The 23206-nt window shown below is 44.9% G+C and overlaps 1 protein-coding gene across 2 annotated transcripts in view; it reads left to right on the top strand.

The window, feature by feature from the left end:
- Positions 1-1780: 1780 nt before the first annotated feature.
- Bnc1 (basonuclin 1) overlaps positions 1781-23206 on the top strand; it is a 26360-nt gene continuing 4934 nt past the window's right edge. Inside the window, exons 1-4 of one of the 2 annotated variants that reach the window (XM_021206612.2) lie at positions 1781-1891; positions 15896-15995; positions 16945-17180; positions 19389-21244. In XM_021206612.2, the coding sequence (XP_021062271.1) occupies positions 1796-1891; positions 15896-15995; positions 16945-17180; positions 19389-21244 (2288 nt within the window). In that variant the 5' untranslated portion in view covers positions 1781-1795. Of the gene's footprint in view, positions 1892-2641; positions 2817-15895; positions 15996-16944; positions 17181-19388; positions 21245-23206 lie in introns of those variants that run through there. The other variant, XM_021206614.1, reaches the window with a different exon arrangement.

The following is a 23206-nucleotide window of genomic DNA, read 5'->3' as shown; positions in this document are numbered from 1 at the left end:
TGGCTAGCTTCCTCCAGCAGTTTCCAATTGTTGAGAACAAGCCCAGGTCACTCTACCTCCTAAACAAGTGTCCTGTCGGCTACAGCAACTCAATGCACAGAATCCACTATGATGTGCAATGGCCAAGAAATTAAGACAAGGAAACACGACTAGGCTTCAAAGTGCAATAAGCATGGGGCGGGGGGGTGGGGGAACAAGTGAAGGGTGCAGAAATATGTGGAGTGGAGGCCTGGTGGGTCAGGGAAGGCTTCTGAGCCAGGGCCACATTCCTCTCTGAAGAGAAGGCACCTTGAAGCAATAGCCACAAAAGAAAGGACCAGAAAAAAAAGCCTAAAATGTTGGGTGGTGAGGTGGACTGTTTGGGAAGGAGCAGAGAAACAGAAGGTAATCAACCAGTTTAACTTGGTCATTAACAAAACAAGGCTTCGTAATAAAGTTTGCCATGTGGCAATATTCAATGCGCATCTCCAGGTCAATGTTATCACAAAGGCCAGGCAAGTCCAGGAAAAGTACCACCACATAGACCCAGGACAGGCACCTGGGGGAAATACAGGTGTCCGATTTCCGGACCCCCACAAAGCACAGATGCCCACACTCTTGTTTTGTTTTGTCACGTGTCCTGTTCTCACCTTTCCCCCTCTGAAGCCTGTTGTCAGCACTTCGGGGTAACTGGCATCCCGTCTTCGATTTGTTTGCAACTCATTTTATTGTCCTACCATCTCTGATTTGTGCAGGACTGTGTGCCCTTTTCAAGGACGCCCACCAGCAGCGAAGCAGGTGCAACAAATTGGGGGGTGGGGGTGGGGGGAAAAGGAAACAGGACCTGCCACTCCAAGTCTAGGCTCTTAATTCTAAAAAGGACAGACCCAAAAAGTCAAACACTTTGGCCTCTCTTCAGGTCTCAGGTCCCGCCCTGTCCAAGAGCTGTATAGTAAAGCCGCCGGGTTCTGTTTCACACCAGCTGTGGACTATCTTCCCCTGTTCTTAGGGCCGAAGGATTCTTTGTCCTCAGGCCCCGGAAAGCAGGTTCTCCTGGCGGGCCCCTCCCCATGGGCTCCCAGGGACGAAACTCTTCGTTTGATTTATCACTTCACCTCGGGTGTCTCCTTAGAACCTAGTTAAGTCTAATCCCGCTTTCCAACTCCGGAGAGCGAAGTCACCTGTCCCAGGAAAGCGGTAACACCGGGACTTTAACACGGAGCACACAAGAGACCGGGGTGTTTGAGTTCCTAATCAAGCCTCCACGACCCGACCCAAGTCCCCACATCTGTGGAAATAAAAGTTCCCGGTGGGGGCAGGGGCGGGGGCAGTGCAGCCTTCTGCCTGGTCCGCACCGGGACCCGAGGCGCCTCCGGGGGAGGCGAGGGAGGCAGCCCCAGCCCCAGAGAGCAGAGCCAGGGAACTTCAGAGAGCGTTTCGCCCTCGCCGGGGAGAGGCAAACACCGACACGTCTGTCTCCTTCTCAACAAGTGCCTTCAAGCCCGCCGGGGGCAGACACCTCCGCGCCCGCGGCCGCCGGCGAGGTCTCCGCTGCGCGCGGGGGGCCGCGGCCCGGCCTCAGCCGAGGCGACTCTGCGTGGCCTCCCCCCCACCCCCTGGAGCGTCGCCCGTAGCCCCCGGCGGCCGGAGCGGGGACGCGGGGCGGGGCGAGCGGAGGGGCGGCCCCCCGGGGCGCGGGGCGGACGCGAGGGTGCACGAGGGGCGCAGGGGCCGGCGCGGCCACCAGGCGCCGCGGGGAGCCGCCCACTTCTCCTGCGCACGGGGGGCGGGGGTGGCCCAGACGGCCAGAGCGTGGATGCGGCGGTCGCCGAGCCGGGGCGGACGCGGAGCGGCCCGGGCAGGGGACGCGCGCCGGGAAGGCCGGCTCCGCAGCGGCCGCAGGATGGCTGAGGTAAGCGGTCGCGCGGGCGACGGGCGCGGGGGGCCGCCTGACGAGGGCCACCTGCTCGTCGGCGGCACGGTGCGCGTCCCGGGAGGTTCCTCACAGCCTGTGCCCAGTCGCAGCGAGGTGACCCGTGAGCGGCGCCCCGTTTCTCCTACACCCCAGAGCCCCTGTCCAACCGCTGTTGGCGCAGGGACGTCCATCTGTCTGGTATTTCAAGTTGTGACCTTCGATGATTCCTGGAGGAGAGTCGCGGAGACGCCCGAGGGGCGTGGAGGGGGCGCCGGTCCCCTGAGGGACAAACCCCTGCTTTTTTTTAAAAACGGGAAGAGACAAAAGACCCAAAGCGCCGCGAACCGTCAGCTTAGTTAGACGTGTCTGAAGAGGACGCTCGCAGATGAACCGCGCTGAAGGCGTGCGTTGGTTTGCCGGCGTTCCGCCTGGCTTGTCGAGCGTGGGACAGTGAGGGGTGTTCGTGTCCTCCGGTCGCTCAGGGACTTGGAGGAGCGCATCCGGATGCTGTCGGGGAAGCCAGAGAGCCAAGGTCCAGTCTCTTTGGAGATGGTTTGCCTGAGGGTGACAGGAAGGGACCCTGGCAATGCCGAGGTGAGGTGCTTAGTGGTGCAGTGACTGTCCACCCCGCAGCGGGGGTTTCAGCCGGGGCGTACCCCAGCATCCGCTTTGGGTGCCCGCTGTCCACGGGCGCTGCCTCCCCAGGGGATCCCCTTAACCCTACTGGCCGCCCGACTTTGGATAAACTCCTGGGGATTTGTCAGCCAGATGTGACAAGATTGGAGAGGCGAGTGAGAGAGATCTGATATCAATCAGTACATAGCTCGGAGCCAAACTTTCTCAAATGCGGTGTAGAAACATGTTCTTCTCGTTTAAGGCATCTCTTTGTGGCTGTGGGGCTGCCACCAGCCTGAGTTTGACAGTTAAATGGAATGCCAACTAGCAGCCTTAATTGTATGAGTGAAGTTGTGTGTGGTGCTGGGGAAAGATCAGACACTCTGGGGTTCAGTAATGTCCCCTAGTTTTATGGCTAGGCTCACCGCAGACCTCTGAAGATGAGGGCATTTAAATCGGGCCAGACGCCTGGTCGCAGCCAGGCCTCTGCTGTTAACACTTAAGGGGCTTGAAAGAGGCCCCACTGGTGTCCTGGGAATCCCTGTCAGTGTGTGTGTGTGTGTGTACCTGTTACTGCATGGAAACAGAACAGATGTATCAACAATAAGAAGTAAATTTTTCTTATTAAAGCAACAAGATTTTTGTGTGACAGTATAGGTGAACTGAAAAACAACATTTTGGCAAATCTTTTTTGGCAATCTTTTTTCTTGCTCGTTGTCTTCACTGTGCTATTAGATTTCATGGGCTCTTTTCAGATTTAACAGAGGTTGAATTTACAAATTGATGTTTGTGCATTAAAGCTTTTGTTAAGTAGTGAAACATACAACTTTCTCATTTGTCCCTCCCCAAATTTGTTGATGCATATTATTATACCTTTCTTAAAATTGTATGCATCAAAGTGTAATTTTGCATATTACTTCAAGTGTTACAATTTGTGCTGTATTTTTTTTTCTTTAAAATAGATACAGACAGCTGCCCTTCTTTCTCTGGGGAATTTTAATAACTATTCTTTTTAGCATACTTTCAGATAGTTAAAAAATATGACTCATTATCTTATTTATTGTTGAGTAAGTTCACAAACCTCAGTTTTACAGAAACTGTAACTGTCTCTGCTCAGGTGTTGATGGTGTTCTGTTGTAGCTGAATCCTCAGACACTTTGATGGGCTCTTTTAGGGTATGAACTCCTCAGAGTTTGAGAACTCAGATTGTGTTCAGACAGCTGCATAATTTAATTTGTACTCTCATGTCCACCCATGCAGACTGGTAAGGATTCCCTGGAGCTCTGTCTGTCAGAGAGAAAATGGTTACTAGTTTGAATAATCTGCCTATAAATATTTCCTAGGAGATACACACACACACACACACACACCAGTGATCTGTGCGCCTGGGTTAGAATTCACATAAGAAGTCTTAACCCACATAAATCCATTGCCCTAGAAATACAAGGTTTTTACAGAAGATGATTTGGTTTGTATGCCCTTCTCCTAGAAGAAGTTAGACCTGTATCCCAGGCCCATACTCATATTTTATACTTCAGATCATCAGCTTGGAAAAATGACCCTGCCCTGTGGTGAGAAAAAGCCATTTAGTTTTCCCCACACAACAAATAATTGTCCCTTAAGCACACACTTGTCACTTTGGGATGCCAAGAAGTAAGTGTGAGGGAACATTTTAAAACTGTTAGTAAAATGAAACTGCAGTACAGGGGGCCAGAGATGTCTTTGAGCTTCTGTCTGTGGCTTTGGAAGTTATTTTGACGGTGGCCATTAAGAGGAGTTGCCCCGAAGGCTTGCAGGGTAAATGACTTGCAGGAGGAGTGTGCTTCACCCCAGGGTGGATGTTCTCCTCTACAGATGTCATTTAGAGTGAGGTAGTTACTTTTGTCAGACACAGTCTGGTTAGAAAGAAACTAGAAATGCCGTTTCCCCAGGTTCTCCGGTCTCACGATCTGCCGTGGCTGCCCTGGCTTTGCTAAGATCAAGGTTTAGGAAGTCATAAGCTCTTTTTGTCCTTTCCCTTACTGTATTTTACTACAGATCTTGACTTTGCTTGTCTACTGTTGGTGACTCTTTTGCGGGATGTTTCAGATAACTGGGGGCGGCACAGAAGCAGCTTCAGGAAGAGCGGGGATCCTCCTCCCTTTTTAGTTGGTTTCTAGCAGAAACCCTTTTCTTATCTCATCATCCTTTGAAGTCCTTTCTCCCTCCTTCTGGAGTTTCCAAGATTGCAGTGTGGCACTCCCGCTCTCTAGACCCACACATAAGCCTCTTTTAGCCAAGGAAGCCGAGTCCAAACACAAAGAGCCCTGTTTCTCCAGAGTCCAGTTTGGGGCCTCCTCAGACATACATAGTTACTTGAAAAAAAAGCTCTCTCGGTTCCTGTCCACACATGGACCGTTTATTATAAATCAACCTAACCAATCGTAAAAGGGGAAGAGATCACCATTTTTCTCCACTAATGTAAAGGAAGGGAGAGGTTGGGAAAATAAGATGTAAAAGCTGGGCTCGAGCAGACCTGTGTAGGACAGAATGCTTACCTTAGGGGAACTCTAATTTACACTTTTAACTGTTCTTCCTATTCATTATATTGATGCGGCTGTCCCTTCCTGCGGATTGTGTGAGCCTTTCATGTACTGGAATGTGGGAAACTGTTTTCCATTCTTCCCCAGCTTCTAGAGATGTCATTGTCCCTCTGTAGCCCTCCACCTGTTTCTGGAATTATTATGACAATTAAGCTTTCCTACCTCCAACTGTAACGTTTCAGGATGCGCTATGCTGAGTCTTAAGGTGGGGGTGGAATGGCAGAAATAACTGAATTTGAGTTTATCTTGGCAAAAAAGTTGGATTTTAGTTCCCTTTGAGTCCTTAAAACGGTTTTATTTAAACATGTTCATTCACACTTGGCTTTTACATCATCAGTAACAAATTTGTGTAAAGTATTTAAATTACCTTAACTAAAATTTTGAAGTGTTTTTTAATTCCCACTTTCCATGGCTAATTGTATGTTACATATCACTGATGTCTTTTTAGTCTTGATATCTAAGCTTTATGAAGACTTCTGAGTTTGTTACATGTAGGTTATAAGGAAGAAATATGCCCATATCATTTATATTGCTGTGTATTTTAAAGCTTTTTTTAAAAGGAAATATTCAGTTTAATTTCTAAGATGTTTGTATATTTTCTACAATTTTTCACATTTTCAGTTTTAAAAACTAATAATATGAAAAAAAGGGTGTAGATGTTAAATTGTTTTGGCATAGGATTTAGGCTTTGATTTATAAAAATCAAAAGAACAAGTATTTTTCCCATTATCCTCTTTGAACTAAGCACCAAGGGAACTTTACAGAGGTGTCCTGTGTGTACCTTTTGCTCAGAGGTAGACTTAGTCCAACATCCGTCCCCTGAAGGGCATCTAGTTCCTTAACCTCTCTCTTGCAAGCCCATCTCTGTGCCCTGTTGCTTCTATATTCTCTCTTCAGCCCTAGCTTGCAGTGAGATGCCACAGTCTGTCAGTTCTCTATCAGTGTCATTTTTACATTGCAAATACTAACTGCACCCTGAGGCTCCCTGTATCCCCCCATTTCAATCATGGCTTTCACTCCTGATAGTGGTAAACAGTGTCTTCCATTGTTCAGAACCTTAGAAGACCCAACAGAGAGACTCTTGACTGTCCATCAGGGCCTCCCATCCCTTAACACCACCTACGTTGCTTTTCAAGATTGGCTCTCACTGGCCAAACAGAAACCTATGTTTTATGGGCCACATTACTGCACTCAGCACACCAACCCAGGACATTGCTTATACACAGAGAACATGTCTGCTTTCTCCTGGAGAAAGACTCCTCTGGCCTCTCTACACAGGTCATTCTCTGTTGGCTAGTGCAAATTGAAATTTTGAAGGAAATGGGAGCCTTCACATAGTTTACTTTTTCACTTTTTATTATAGAAAATTTTAAGTAAACAGAATTAAACTGTAATGAAATTTGGTGAATGTGTGTTTGAGATGTCAAGAGTTAATCTTCTTCATCTGCATTTCCTATTTCCTACTACTAGAAATCTCAGATTACTTAGGAGGTTCTAGCTGTCATACAATTTCATTAAAAATATTTTATATATTGCTGTAAAATATAAAAACATTCCCTTTTAGAAACAAATCCAACATACCATCAAACACCTTAAAATAACTTGGGGGTGTGGCTCAGTGGTGGGGCACATGCTTAACATGTTCAGGGCCTTAGATCCAAGCCCCAGCACCAGATAGTAATACTAGTTAATTATCATAACTCCTCAATGTCATTACATTTCCAGGCAGTGTTCAAATTCCCTAGACTGTTTTATAAACTTTATATTACCATTGGTTTGTTCAGATTAGGATACAAATGTGTACACTATCTGTATCTTCTAATTTCTAGGTTTATAGTCTTTCTTTTTTTCAACCTTGCCGTTATGTGTTGAAAAGGCCAAGTCAGCCAGCCATCTTTTTTTTAATTTTCTTTATTTACATTTCAAATGCTATCCTGAAAGTTCCCTATACCCCCCCACCCCTGCTCCCCTACCCACCCACTCCCCCTACTTGGCCCAGGCCTTCCCTTGTGCTGGGACATATAAAGTTTGCAAGACCAAGGGGCCTCTANTCCCANTGATGGCCGATTAGNCCATCTTCTGCTACATATGCAGCTAGAGACACNAGCTCAGGGGGTACTGGTTAGTTCATATTGTTGTTCCACCTACAGGGTTGCAGCCCCCTTCAGTTCCTTGGGTACTTTCTCTAGCTCCTCCATTGGGGACCCTGTGTTCCATCCAATAGCTGGCTGTGAGCATCCACTTCGGTGTTTGCCAGGCACTGGCATAGCCTCANAAGAGGCCNCNATATCAGGGTCCCTTCAGCAGAATCTTGCTGGCATGAGCATTAGTATCTAGGTTTGGTGGCTGATGATGGGATGGATTCCCGAATGGGGTAGTCTCTGGATAGTCCATCCTTTCATCTTAGCTCTAAATTTTGTCTCTGTACCTATATCCTTTCATGAGTATTTTATTCCTTATCAGCCAGCCATCTTTAGAATGCTAGTCTGAGTTCTGACAGTTCCTTTCTTGTGATGCCATTTACATATATTTCTGCCTCCTGTATTTTCCAGACTCAGTGTTGGCGAAGAACCTTGCTCAGCCATAGGTTTGGATGGTTTGTCAAAATACCACATGTGCAATGAGATGTACGCTCTACTCAGGATCCAATGGGGCTGATTGCTGTCCTTCTTTTATTAGGAGCTGTGAGAATCTGTCTTGTCCATCCCTGGGACTCGAGTCCTATAGAAAAGGACACCTGCTTGACTCTTCCTCTAGTTTACTGGTTTTCAAAGCGGTTTGTTGGTTTCCCAGTATTCTCTAACGGCTGTCAATGACTTTTGCATTTGTTTTGAGTACGTTTCAAAGCCTTGAGTTTTCACCTGTACATGATACAAGCTGACTGATCAACCACAGTCACTGCTGGGCTTTTTTTTTTTTTAATAATTAATTTTATTTTCTGTGCATTGGTATTTGACCTGTGCATGTGTCTGTGTGAGGGTGTTGGATGCCCTGGAACTGGAGGTAAAGACAGCTGTGAGCTGCCATGTGGGTGCTCGGAACTGAACTTGAGTCCTCTGGAAGAGCAGCCGGCACTCTGAACCACTGAGCCAGCTCTGCAGTGCTATCACTGCCACTTTTCACCTGGCTGAGGCTGTGCAAGGTCAAGGTGTGATGGATGCACTGGTGGGGTGAGCTTCTGTTCCATGTGCTTGTCACTTGGGCTCCTGCTTAGTGCTGCCGGCCAGGGAAGCTGCCACACACATGAGGAGGACCTTAGTGGCTTTCTTCCTGCTCCAGGTTGTCCTGCCTGCCCGTCTGACAAATGACAGTAGTATTTTCAGAATCCTAGTTGCACTCCTGTGAGGTTTCATATATGAGAAAATTGATGGAGCAAATAAAAAATAAAAGAAATCTGTGGAAAGGGAGTGGGGAGGTCAGAATCAAAAGGCAAACCTGGTTCTGGTAAGAAAAATGACAAGCACAGAACTACAGTGTTAGGGTGCCTCCAAGGTGAGGACTCCCAGCTTTGAATGTTTGGTTTTCAGAGCCAGGAGAGCCATAGGGAGGAGAATGAGAAACAAAGGCTCTCTCTCACAGAGCATCCTAGTGACTTTATGTTCTGACTGGCAGTTTTGGATGGACAGTGAAATTTCCAGGACTCACACAAACTATCAACAGTTATCTATATCTACTGTTTAAAAATACAAGCTGGAAAAGCCTGAAGTCTTTCTGTCCTGAAAGCTAGTGAATTGTAGGTGAGCTGTGCTTTGGCAGCCTGGGGTCCTTTGATTTCAAGTTGAGAATGTAATGATTTTTCTTTTTTACCACTGGGGATCTGGCAGAATCTTAATATTCTATCATTAAGATAGGTCCACAGACTCTAAACTAAGGCTCAGCTGTCTCTCCTCTTGAACCATTTTCTAGGTGGGCTTTGTTTTGTTTTGTTTTGATTTGATTTGATTTTGTGGCCCTTTCAATAGCCAGTGGGAGATCACTGTGTAAGTACAAACTAGAAAGTGCATTTGGCTACTAGTAAAAGGCACCAAGATAATAGTGACCATTCTTTATTCTCGGCCATCCTTGCAATGTGCCCTCCAGGTTGCCTAATGGTCCCAGAATGCCCTCTGGTCTCTAGCCACCCTAGTTTTGTCTCAAGATGGAGGAAGGACAAAGGAATTGACGTTCTATCCAGGAAGTTCTACTGTCCATCATGCACCAGTGCTTAGCTGCCTGCCCATCAGTGATTTAAAATTCCTTTTTTCTTACCTTTCCTACTAGAGGTTGAACCTGAGGCCCACACATTGAGCAGTCACTCTACCACTGAGCCTTATCCTCAGCCCTCTGTTTAGTTTGCAGCTTGAGATGGGGCTTCACTGAGTTGGCCAGACTGGCCTCTAATTCACTATGAATTACTAGCAAACCTTGAACCTATAATCCGCCTACCTTAGTCTCACATATAACTGGGATTTATAGGCCTGCATCATGAGGCCCAGCTAAAATTCTTTTACCCAAGGCAGATCAGAAGAAAAGGATACAGTGGGTCAACAATATGGCTCAGTGGGTAAAGGTACTTGCCGCCAAGCCCGATGGCCAGAATTGAAGCCACGTGGTGGAAGGAGAGAGCAAACTCCCACAGACTTTCTGACCTCCACATTTACACTGTGGCAAATGTGCCTGTGTGCAAATAAATAAATAAATAAATAAAATTTAAGGGAACTAAATGGACCTCTGTAATCATTACGCAAGGTAAACTTTGCATTGGTCAGTCATTCACTTCTCCATTCAGGTAGCACAGTGGGGGATTTACCAAACATGGGACTCTGCTAGTCAATAGGTGTTATAATTGTTTAATCACCTTTTTTTCTGAACTGTGGAGAGACTTTTGGGAACATTTTTATCTTCTGTGGCTTTTGGTGGTTGTGTCTATGAAGAGTCAAACCACCAGAGCCAGAGGACCTGAGAACCCACTGTGGACGTGGCAGCAGGAAGCACCGTCAGACTGTGTATCTGTTTCTTCATTCCTCATCTAAATATCTGCTAATATGGCTGACTGGCCTGAGGAGAGCAGGAATGCCTAGCAGTATGAGCTGAAGACTGAGCCAGAAGTATAACATAGGATAGGGCAAGTTGTAGGTTTTATTACACTTGGTGAAGGCCCTCAATGAAGTGAAAGTCGTTCACTTGTGTCGCTAGAGTTCTCTTTGTAACATGTAAGACCATGTTCACTTGTCTTGTTTCCAGGAGGCTCACTGTTAGAACAGAATCCGAGCTTCTGGCCTGTCCCACAAGGCCCTGTACAGAATGGTCTCCGGTGCCTCTATGACTTACTTTCTACCCTTCACTTCACTCTACTAGGCACACTAGCCTCCTTTCTCTCTCTCTCCTAAACTCACCGGTCACTCTCATATCTAACGACCTTTGCCCTTGCTGAGCTTTCTTTCTGAGGTACTCACTCTGTCCTCTCCATCCCCTTGTCATTTGACTTGATGTCCTCCTCTGAGGCCTTTGATGATGGATGACCCTACATACGAACTTTACCTTGTTAGTACTCTTCATGCCAGCAGGTTTTAGCACTGAGGGCTGCTCAGCTCTTTTCCAACACTCACTTTAGTGTGAAATTCTGACTTGCCTTCTCATCATCTACCTCCTCTAGATTTAAGCCCCAGGAAGGTACAGGCCTCTGCAGTCCCATTCTACACTGCAGCCTCAACAGTCCAGAGTGATGTCTCACTCACATCCAAGAAATGCTTACCAAGTGAAGTTTCTTGGCCATGTGAAACTTTAACCTCTAGATCTTGTGGATAGTATAATATCCAGCCCTAAAAAGTATTGCAACTGAGTGCTACTGTGCTTAGCACAAAATACTGATACTTTTAAGGCAGAATATACCCTGAATATTCATATTTTAGACCACCTGGATAGCCTGTAAATTCTTCAGCTTCTTAATATACAAAAGAGGAATGGAAGCCCCAAACTCCCTTAGTGATTATGAGGAGATACAAATTAATCATGGGTGCTGTTTGATGCATTGTCTCACACCTTATAAATGTTTAGTAACACTGACTAGCTGTGTGACCCTGAGTAAGTTATAAATCTTCCATTAATTAAAGTGTTCTAAAATAATTCTGTCCTCACAGTGTGATAGTAAGGACTAAATAAAATTGCCGCTGGTCTCATGACCTGGCTGGCCTCACTCCTGAGCTTAGCACTGGCCCATAGAACTTTCTGCAGTGATGGTATCATCACTTTCCATTGTTGTAGCTACTAGACACAAGTAGAGCACCAAGTTTGACTGATGTGACCAAGGAACTGAATTTAAATCCTAGTAGTTCGATCTCAAATGTCAAATGCAGCTAGTGGTCTAGACAGTGAAGACTAATAACCTTCAACTGACAAAGTTGCACAGCTAGATAATGTGACCCTCCAAAGAGTCAATGCAACAGACAGGGGGATCCCAAATCTCATACTTACCACTTTAAAACTATGAAAAATATATAATATTAAAATATATACATATTGTAGAGGCGACAATAGCCTTGAATGGTTTGTATTATTGGGGTCAGTTCAAATCCCCAAACAGGCCTTCATTGTCCAGTTTTGAATATCTGCATCTACCCCACTGTGTGCTTGGGATGGGTACTTGGCCCCTCTAGCAAAAGCCTGTGGAAGCATCTCCCCAAACTAAAGGTAGAACAGGGGTGTCTGGGAGATTAAACAGATCCATCAAGTTAGTTAAAGTCCAGGCCTAGACAGTAAATGACCAAATGTGTCACATACAAGCTGTGAATGAATGAGCACATGATGGTCGTAAGTCAGCAAGGCAGAACTTTAGATGTGGATTTGTATCTCATCGAGGTGGCTAATAACAACTCTGTAGATCATCTGACTAGGACAAGAGCTAAGACTGGATAATCATGTCTTGTTGAGCTTGGATTGCTGGGATCATTTGCTTTCCTTCTGAGGAATGGAGCAAGGATTAGGGACCCAAATGAAAACATGTAAATTTCAAGTTTTCCATTTGATTTACATGAGGACTTTCATCTTGTAATTAGATTTTTTATTTCATTTGAGAAGATTTAATTTATCTTCAGCTAAGGATGTGATAATTTGACTTGGTGGAATTCTGAGCTATGTGGAAAAAAATCTAGTGGCCTCTACATCAGAACTTTTCGATATTCTAATTAGGTTCTTCTAGTTTACAAATAATTCCTCTGACATTTATATCTATAGATGCTTAAGTTTTATTAAGCCTTATTCAAATAGCTTCATGTGCAACCACGTGAATATTTCTCATAAATCAACACTTATAAATGAGACTTGTGGGTACTGTTGTTTATGTTATGTTCCTTAAGTAGAAGCTGCTATGTGGGAATGACCAAATTGGGTCCGTGGTCTCAACAACAGATGACATAGGTCATAGGGCATTTGGAAATGTATAAAGGAGTTCACTTGACATATGGTGAGGCAGAGGCCAGGGCCACTTTCCCTGACTAATACACAGGGGAGCACAGAGATCTATGCGCCTGAAATGTCAGTTGTCCGAGTTGAGACATACAAGTGGAATTGCAAGAGATGGAGAATATAGGCGTCAGTCCTTGGCTAGGGAATATGCTTGGAATTGTTCCTTCGGGTTTCATTCTGCTGAATGGGAGACAGATTCACAGAGTATCTCCAGGAACTTTGCATGAGCCTCAGTCTTTTGAGCAAAATCTTTTGAGCAACATTTCTTTCTCATAAGACAGGCTTAATTTGTATATTTCCATAACTGTATTTGTTTTTGTTTTTTGAGACAGGGTCTCCTTATATAACCTTGGCTAGTCTGAACTCACTAATGTATACCAACCTAGCCTCAAACTCATAGACCTGCCTACCTTGCCTACTGAGTTCTGGGATTAAAGGCATGTATCACCATGCCTAGCCATCCATACCTTTTTCTAAAGTAAATGTTATCCAAAACAAAACCAAAAACAGAGATGAAAGAAATGTTATTCCTTTTAAAATATTTTCTTCTTAAGCAATATTTGTTAAGTCTGGATTGTAAATAACTTCAGCTTTATGTAACTTAGTGTTCTGTTAGCATTTAGCAATCAACAAATGATTACTTTGTTTGTATGGCCATCATTATCATCTAATTTTAGGACACTTCACCACCTTAAAACCTACTCAAGATCTGAAACTTTTGTGTTTCAAAAGATACCATTAAGAAAGAGAAATGGTGGGAGAACACATTTGAAATAATGTATCTGGTAACAGTCTTGAACCTGGAAAATAAACTAATGCATACAGCATAGTACCAACAAACACAACCTTATATTTAAAACTAGTCAAATGACCTAACAGATATGTCTCCACAGAATGTACACAAATAGCCGGTAAACACAGAACAGATGCTACCGGTAGGTCATCAGGGAAGTGTGAACCAAGCCACAATGAGATCTCACATCCACAAAGATCACAAGGATGGCCATTAAAAACAAAAAGCAAAGCACAAACAAACACGTGTGGTGACAGGAGCCTGCAGTCCCGGCTTTCAGCAGATGGAGGCAGGAGGGTCAGGAGTTCAAGGTCATCCTGGGCTATGTTTGAGACCTGTCTGGGCTTTGAAAAATCCTATCTTGAAATACTAGTAAGTGTTGATGAATCCCTCATGTGTTACTATGGGAATCTAGACCAACCCAACTGCTTCCCAAAACAACCTGACAGTTTCTCCACAAGTTAAACAGAGTTACTACAGGCATATCTTGATGAGACTGTGCTCAGTTCTACAAAACACAGCAAATCATACATTTTTTTTGTAGTTTTCTGTGTTAAGTTAAGTTATGCTATAGTCTTTTAAGTGTGAAATACCAGTTATGTGTGCACACCTTAATTGAATCACGGTGTATTGCTTTTAAAAATATGGGTAACACTGAGATGTTGGAAAAGCAGTGCTAACAGACATTATAGTTTTGTCACAGATTTTTAGTTGGTAAAAAGTGCAGTATTTGCAAGCTCAGTAAATGAACATAGCGCAAAGCAAGGCGTTCCTTTATGTAACCCGAAGAGTACCCTCTACTTCCCATCCCGTCTCTTCTCCAGCTGCTCCGTTCCCCACAGTCCTCACCCACCCCTGCTCTGTTCCCTTGGTCACCCCTCTGCCCTCTGCCTCTATGAGTTGGCCTCCTGACATTTCATGTAAATAGAACCATAGGACCATGTGACTTGTACCTGACTCTTCACTCCATTGGTAGGTAGACCGCATCTCGCTTATTCATCTATTGGTGGGTACTGAGGTTGTTTCCACCTTCACTGCTGTGCATAGTGCTACAAACAGTCATGTGGATGATTTGAGGACGGAGACACATTTTTTTGTTCTATTGGCTGTATACTGAGGAGCAGAATTTCTGGGTCATATAGTAACTATGCTTGACATTTAAAGAAGCCACCAGACTGTCCCAGAGTATCTGTACATTTCACAAGACTACAAGCAGATGATTTTTTTTTGTTTTGAAGGAGACAGGTTGCACTAGTCCTTGGAGTGAATTTCCCAAATCCTTGACCAGATTCTCCTTCCTTGTCCTTTACACTGTGCCTCACAGTTCCTTCACTGGCAGACTAGAGGTTTAAGCCCAAAGTCAGAGGCCTATTGTCTCATCTCCAAACAGACATTCTTCCAGTTTCAAAGCTCTCAAACCATACAAATTTCACCAAGAAGCATACTTTATAGCTTTAAAAATATATAAAAAATAAAAATAATTGAGTTGGAGCCCCACTAAGCTCCTTTAAGGGATCTTGTTGGTTTGCTATAATAGATTATATCTTTTAGGCCTCTAGCTTGTGAGAAACTCTTGACAAGATGGGCTAGTAAAGTACTTGGCATGCAAGCATGAGGACCTGAATTTAGAGCCGCAGCACCCATGTAAAATCTTAGTGCAGACTTGTTACCCCTGGAGTGGGACAGGGTCAACTGGTAATGGAAACAGAAGACTCTGTGGGAGCTCACTGGTCAGCCAGTCTGTATGAACTGGTGAGCTTTGGGCTTGCTGTGAGACCCTGACTCAGATAACAAGGTGGAGGCTAACTGAGAAAGATGCCTGGGCCTGGCATCACCATCTGATCTACACACACACACACACACACACACACACACACACACACATACACACGTACACACAGAGAACTTTATATATGTGTCCCCCTCAATCTTAACACTAGGACTTTGTTAGACACATGCATCTCTGTTTTCTATTTCCACTGTACTTTTGGACATTGCAGAAAACATACACGTGCATGCATATACATATACAAGGAATGGCCCATAGCACAAATCTGAGGCATTAGTGCAGGATTTGCCTGACCTATACCTGTCTCTAATAGTCATGTAATATGATCAGCCATTCTGTATCCTCAAATCAATTTACACTTCTCAGCTTCTGTCATACCCTAAGCATCTGAGGGTAACAGATCTGTACATGGATCACTGTTGCTTCAGATTTTTCTTTTACTGGTTCCAAACTAATCTTTATTCTTTCAGAGTTGCTGCTCTGATCAGCTTAGAAAATTGGTAAAAATATAATTTTTATTTTTTTCATAAGAGCAAGGTTTCAAACCATAATATTTTCTAAGAAATCCTTATAGACTCTTGCTGATGATCATATGCAAAATATCTGTGTTGAAGTTCATGGTCTCCCAAGTGCTGGATTCCCTGCTTCTATTTCCTAAGGTATACTATGCACCTTTGGCCTGGCATAAGGCACCCACTGCTGAGTGAATGTTGAGTGTGGGAAGTCACTTTGTGCACATAGCTCTGACAGCGTATCCATGCATGTGTTCTCTCTTACAGGCTATCGGCTGTACTCTGAACTGCAGTTGCCAACGTTTCAAACCCGGGAAAATAAACCCCCGTCAGTGTGAAGAGTGCAGGCACGGCTGGGTGGCTCATGGTAATTCTATGTCTTCCCTCTCGTCCTTCAGTGGCCTTTCTTAGTAATGTACATTTATAGAGGAACTGATGTCATAGCAAAGACTGACAGCTGACTCCTAAACTAAATAGTAATTTCTAGTAGGTTCCAGGTAACAGGCTATATAAATTATATCGTCACATCTTATTAACTCCATTCTAAATATGTCAAAACTGATCCTTCAGGTGCTGTTGTATGACAGTGATAGACATGTTCCACAGTCACAATTAGCCTCTGATATTTTTTGGCTGAAATGGGTCCCGATACAAGCATGCCCCTTATTCTTGATTTAACTGAAATTTATAAATGGACATCCTGCTTTTGCATTCGCCAGCTCCGACAGCCTTGAGCCACTTGGAACTGGTGAGTGCTGGAATGTGGCAAAGGCTGCTGGAGAGTAGTGTTACCACCTTTCTTTAACTTTGATTGATTTCATGTCAGTAGCCCCCAGAGGCTGGTAACCCTTGTGTTGAACAGACTGGATTTAGGTGGCTTAATTTCTAAAGCCCCATCTCACACAGCAGATTAGGCCCCGGCCCCAGATCTTTGAAGTTCCTAAGGCTATCTTCACCTCCAGACTCTGACTCAACTGTCTGGTCTCTGGTTCTGTTCTTGCTGCTTCTGTGTTCCCTTCTTTCTTCCTTCCTTGGTGTGTGAACATTTTCCTTCTCAGGCATGTCACAAGAATGGGAGAAAAATCTTAAGGCTGTCATTTTTAATTTTAGAAGTTTCTGTAAAGAACATGAAGCCCTATGGCTCTTACAGATATTAGTCCTTTATGTATTTTTGGGTCCCCCCATACCCTCGTCAATACAGGAAACTAAGAATAGCCCAAGCTGTTCCTATGGTTCTTTCTTAGTCTTAAATTCTTTCTATGCATTGCTTCTCCTAAAATTAGAGCTTTCCCAAACATCTCATACTTGATTTTCAGCTCTAAGCAAGCTGAGGATTCCCCCCGTGTATCCAACAAGCCAAGTGGAAATTGTCCAGTCCAATGTGGTGTTCGATATTAGCAGCCTCATGCTCTATGGAACCCAGGCTATCCCTGTTCGCCTGAAAATCCTTCTGGACCGGCTCTTTAGTGTGCTGAAGCAAGATGAGGTTCTACAGATCCTCCATGCCCTGGACTGGACGCTTCAGGATTACATCCGTGGATATGTGTTACAGGTACAGTGACCTTGGCCCTGCTCTTCTCCTTGAGTGCCCGTGCAACTGATGTAACCCAGTGCCCTACCAGTCACTGTGGCCTCCTTCACTTTGAACTTCTTCCCCATGACTTAAGGCCCTGGCTCATGTTCTGGGAGGAATGTGGACTTTCCTACGTCTCTGTGAAGCTTTAAGCTATGAGGGCACTATGAGAACTCTTGAGTGTATTTCACTAATCTGACTTCCACAGAAAACCACTTGCTTCATTTGGGGTGCTGCCTCCATTGTATGTATCACACCCAATTACCTACTGACCTGAGGTGTTCTGTGTGTCAGAACTAAAGGATGAGAAAAGGCTCTTCTGTGCCTGAACTGCACAGCAAACAGCACTCAAGCCGATGTTCCTTTGTTGTTCTGGAAAGTCTCTGTCACTTGGCAGCTACGTGTCTTTCCTTGGCTCCACGTTTGATGTTGTTGTGTTCATATGCTAACCCTTCCTCTCTGTCTCCATCCCTTCCTCTCCCTCCTGCTATCGACTCTTCTTCACCCCCTTTCTCCTCTTCTCGCCACCAACCCCAAATTCTCTCTCAGCTTCCTCACATGTTCTCCTCTTTGCTTCAGCGCTTCAGTCTTCTCTCCCCTGTCTATTTCCAGAGTAGTTGAACTTCTTTTCCTGTGTTACATCACGGGTGCAATGTTTCTTAGTCAGACCATCAGACTTTTCTGAGAAAACAGCACTTTTTCTGCAGCGTCAGAGGATTGTTTCTTGCCATTACACTAGAAATATCAGCACGCTTCAGTTAAATTTTTTTTTTCAGTGAAATGAGAGATGTATGCATTTTCAAGTCTAATATTAACTTTAGTTTTAGGTCAATTTTATATTTACAATAACTATTTATTAGTGGACATACTCTTCTAGTACTTTTATGATAAAATAGATATAGTATCCCTGTCTGTCTGTCTTTCTCTGTCTCTCTGTCTCTGTCTGTCTGTCTGTCTCTCTCTCTCTTTCTTTCTTTCTTTCTTTCTTTCTTTCTTTCTTTCTTTCTTTCTTTCTTTCTTTCTTTCAGATAGGGTCTCACTATGTAGCCCTAGCTTGCCTAGAATTTCTATGTAGACTGGGGTGGCCTTGAACTCACAGAGATCCACCTGCCTCTGCCTCCTGAGTGTTGGAATTAAAAGTATACAGCACTAAACCTATTTACCCTTGTTTTCTAATTGAAAATCCAGAACGCTGTGAGTGCTCTTGCTAAAAGTTATTCCACCAGTATGGAGCAGACCCAGAAATGAGCACATTTCTTCCTAATTCTAAAGCCTGCAATCTTGCCCTGGAATCCTGTGAGCACACCTCTGGTGTAGGGCCCTCGGCTGACTAGAAATGGCCATACATAGAGGAGCATTATGGTCTTGCATTATGATATAGATCAATATTTAATGATCCTAATAATCTTGCTTTCTAGTGTTAGGATTAAAATTGTGGAATCAATTACCTTGAACCTCTGGTGCTTGAAATATTTATGATGTTACAGTCTTCCTCGTCTTCAAAACTCTCACATGCACTGTGAAAAATCTCAGTAGGCCATCGAATGAATACATGTTCTGTGATAAAATATTTATTGTAGTTTTGGGAAAAGTTAGGCCTTGCTAGAGTTTGACAGATCTCCAGCACGCCAGCGTAGCTATAGCTCTGCTTTATGAACATGGGTAGAAGATCAATATGTGCTCATTTGGTTGAGGATGGTAGGTGCTTAGGAGATTATTATGCCTGCAACAAATGAATACTTGAGCTATATCCAGACTTCACTGCCTCATTTGTACTCTTTAGATGAAAATATTACTGTCATTCAAATGATACATATTTCTATTTTAGTGAAGAAAATCATTGTGCCTCATATATATCAGAAATTATATATGACAACCAACTAGTTTGAAATAAGATGAAAAATAATTACCAAATTTCCCTGACTTGGGTTTAAGTAATACACATTTACTTAACTCTTCTAGACTAATGGTATGGCTGCTATTTACATTTGTGTAGTTTATGATCTGCACAGAGTATGTGGCCTAGGGGAGGGGGGTGGGCAGGGATTAAGTTAAGCAAACCCTGTGTTGATCCGCAGTAGTGTTTTCTTAGTGTGCACAAAGTACCCTCTTATGACACACGCCTGTATGGGGAACGGAAGAGGCAGCTGTGGACTGGCATTCTCTTACCTTCTGCTTTGTATTTAGGATGCCTCAGGGAAGGTGCTGGATCACTGGAGCATCATGACGAGTGAGGAGGAAGTGGCTACCTTGCAGCAGTTCCTTCGCTTTGGAGAGACCAAGTCCATAGTTGAGCTCATGTCAATCCAAGAAAAAGAAGAACAGTCTGTCATCATACCGCCTGCCACGGCAAACGTAGACATCAGGGCTTTCATCGAGAGCTGCGGCCACAGGAGTACCAGCCTCCCCACTCCTGTGGACAAAGGAAGCCCCAGCAGCATGCACCCCTTTGAGAACCTTATAAGCAACATGACGTTCATGTTGCCTTTCCAGTTCTTCAACCCTCTGCCTCCTGCTCTGATAGGGTCGCTGCCTGAACAGTACATGCTGGAGCAGGGGCAGGACCAAAGCCAGGACCCCAAACAGGAGCTCCATGGGCCCTTCTCTGACAGCAGCTTCTTAACTTCCACCCCATTCCAGGTTGAAAAAGAACAGTGTCTCAACTGTCCAGAGGCTGTCCCCCAAAAGGAAGACAGTGCTCACTTAAGCGACTCCAGCTCATATAGCATTGCCAGTAAGCTTGAAAGGACACAGCTGTCCCCTGAGGCCAAGGTGAAGCCTGAGAGGAACAGCCTTAGTGCCAAGAAGGGCCGGGTGTTCTGCACTGCATGCGAGAAGACATTCTATGACAAAGGCACTCTGAAGATCCACTACAACGCCGTCCACCTGAAGATCAAGCACAAGTGCACGATTGAAGGGTGTAACATGGTGTTCAGCTCCCTGAGGAGCCGGAACCGACACAGTGCAAACCCCAACCCTCGCCTGCACATGCCAATGAACAGAAACAACCGGGACAAGGATCTCAGGAGCAGCCTGAACCTGGCAAGCTCTGAGGCCTACAAGCGCCCAGCTTTCACAGTGATGTCTCCAGACTGTGGGCCCCTCCCTGGATACACTGGTTCAGTGGAGGACTCCAAAGGCCAACCTACTTTCTCAAGCATTGGGCAAAATGGTGTGCTTTTCCCTAATCTAAAGACTGTCCAGCCCGTCCTTCCTTTCTACCGCAGTCCAGCCACTCCCGCGGAGCTGGCCAACACACCCGGCATGCTGCCTTCTCTCCCTCTGCTGTCCTCTTCAATCCCAGAACAGCTGGTTCCCACAGACATGCCATTTGATGCTCTTCCCAAGAAGAAATCCCGCAAGTCCAGCATGCCTATCAAAATAGAGAAAGAAGCTGTGGAAATAGCTGAGGAGAAGAGACACAGTCTCTGCTCAGATGATGACGTGCCTCTGCAGGTAGTCAGTGAAGACGAGCCAGAGGACAGCAGTCCTCAGTCAGACAGAGTACCTGAGGAGCAGCATGCACAGCTAAGCTCAGAGGAGCCTCTTCCACAAGGAGAAAGAGCCTGCCATCTTGAATCTGTGATTGAGTCTCATGGAGCTCTCAGCAGAACCCTTGAGCAGACCACGCTCACTGACAGGGAGGCTGAACAGAAGGTAGCACTGAGTTCAGTGATGCCAAGAGAGGTGGAGGATGGTGGTCACGAGCGCCATTTCACACCTGGCCTGGTGCCCCAAATCCCTTTTCCTGACTACATGGAGTTGCAGCAGCGCCTGCTGGCTGGGGGGCTCTTTGGTGCTTTGTCCAACAGGGGGATGGCTTTTCCTTTTCTGGAAGAGTCTAAGGAACTGGAGCACCTGGGTGAGCATGCACTAGTGAGGCAGAAGGAAGAAGCTCGCTTCCAGTGTGACATCTGCAAGAAGACCTTTAAAAACGCTTACAGCATGAAGACGCATGAGAAGAATACCCACGCCCGAGAGACGCACGCGTGCACAGTGGAGGGCTGCGGGGCTGCTTTCCCTTCCCGTAGGAGCAGAGACAGGTAAGGTGGCTGTCACCAGGTCTCTCCCCAGATAGCAGTGCTTGGTTGCCTGGTTGGTTGGTTTTCGTTTTCTCGAGACAAGAGTTTCAGAGTTAGCCCTGGCTGGCCTGAAGCATAGCTCTGTAGATGTGGCTGGCCTCAAAGTCACAGAGATCAATCTGACTCTACCTTCCAAGTGCTGGGATTAAAGGCATGCATCACCACTGCCCCAAATCAGCAGTTTTTAAACCTTAGCATGTATTGGCCCGAAAAAGGTCAGGAAAGCAGGCTTCTGGACACTAACCCTAAAGTTTGCTGTTATAGGTCAGGGGTGAAACATGAGAGTTTGCATTTCGAGCAAGTTTCCAGATGATGTGGTAGTTATTCTGAGGACACTTGTGAATTTTCAGTTCCAAAAATCTAAAAGCATGTAACCCCAAAACCTGACCTGGAAAGGCATGATGCTTTTTGTGGTAGATTTCCACTATTGCCTTTCTAAAGGGTTTATGTAGCTTTGGTATTATTAAATTACTAATGAATGCATTGATAGTAATTTATTAATAGATACTCTGATCTATTTCAGCACACATATCATCCATTCTACCTTTCTAGTCTGAGAGATTCCAAATTGAGAAACACATCTGACCCCAGGTGTGTGTGCTAATGGTACACTGGTTCTCAGGTTAGAGGCTGCTCAGAGGGCAAGTGTGGGGAGGAAGGAGGGAGGGCTTTTTAAAGTGTCATGCCATTTCTCAAAACTAGCCTGATTTTCATTTCACAAAATGGAGACTCCACCACATGAAAACTTTTCTGTGGTTTATAGTCATCCAGCAACATTTGCAGGAAAAAAAATAGTTTGATTAGAGACTTTTTAAATTGTTAACCTATCAAAGAATGTAGATGATCAGCAGCTCATTTCAGTGACGGTGATGTACGTTGGAAAGAAGCTTTCTCTTCCTGAAGCACACAGACTAGTGTCAGAGTGCATGCGCACGGGCCTCATAGAGCTGGAGCTCAGCCCTGGGCTCCTCTGTGCACGTGGGCTACCGGGCATGATTTAGATCGTCTCCTCCCAGCCTCTGGAGGGGAGAGCAGGTATAGCAAAGGTGATCTAAGAGGTGTAATGTAAGGGTCAGCTGTCTGACGGAAGGAGCGCGGTGTGATAAATGGCTCCGAGAATGTGAAAAGTACATTTGTTCAAACAAGCTTGACTTGAAGCAGCTCAGCATCACCACTAACTTCGTCCAGATTGTAACACCTAATTTGTTAAGAGGATGAAAATGTAAAGACTCCCACACACATTCCTTGCTAGGGCTCATAAGAACACTCTCATTGTCTTTACTGAAGACACAGGAGATATTAGTTAAAATTTCTGCTTCTGTTGCTAGGATGTTTAAAGCAATCCACTAGGATACCCTAATTAGTGAACCAGCCCTTCTCCTTCGCCCTCCAAGAAGAGGAGGGTTTGCTCATGAATAAGCTGTTGTTATAAGGAAGAGGTAGTCATATCAGTTAGGTTGTCTTTGCTGCTTGTGAGACTGTTGTAGTCCACAGGGTCTACTAGATTATAACACAGACTAGATCAACAGTTCTTTTCATATGATTCTTCATTTTCACACAGTCAATGTTTTCTTATATTCTGACCTTAAGTATAGAAGTCTCAACTATAACAGATTCTCATCTTATGTTCTAAATGTTTCAATACAACTTATTCCAAAAGTCAAGAAATCTGAACATATATCTAAAAATCTATAGATTCAAAAACACTATTTAAGTAGGACTTTATGGGTAATTCCAGGCCCAGGCCTTCTGTCTCTTCAGCTAAGTCAAAGGTGGAGAGCTGCATTACTGTTGTGTTAAGGAAACCAACTTTCCCACTTTGAGCCATAGTTCCTAGGAACAGAGGGAGGGAGGGAAAGGAGGGAGGGAGACAGAGAGAGAGAGAGAGAGAGAGAGAGAGAGAGAGAGAGAGAGAGAGAGAGA

This window comes from Mus pahari, chromosome 1, assembly GCF_900095145.1.
Source record: "Mus pahari chromosome 1, PAHARI_EIJ_v1.1, whole genome shotgun sequence".
NCBI lineage: Eukaryota > Metazoa > Chordata > Mammalia > Rodentia > Muridae > Mus > Mus pahari.
Note: the sequence above shows the minus strand (reverse complement) of the source record. Positions and strands in the feature narration are given on the sequence as shown.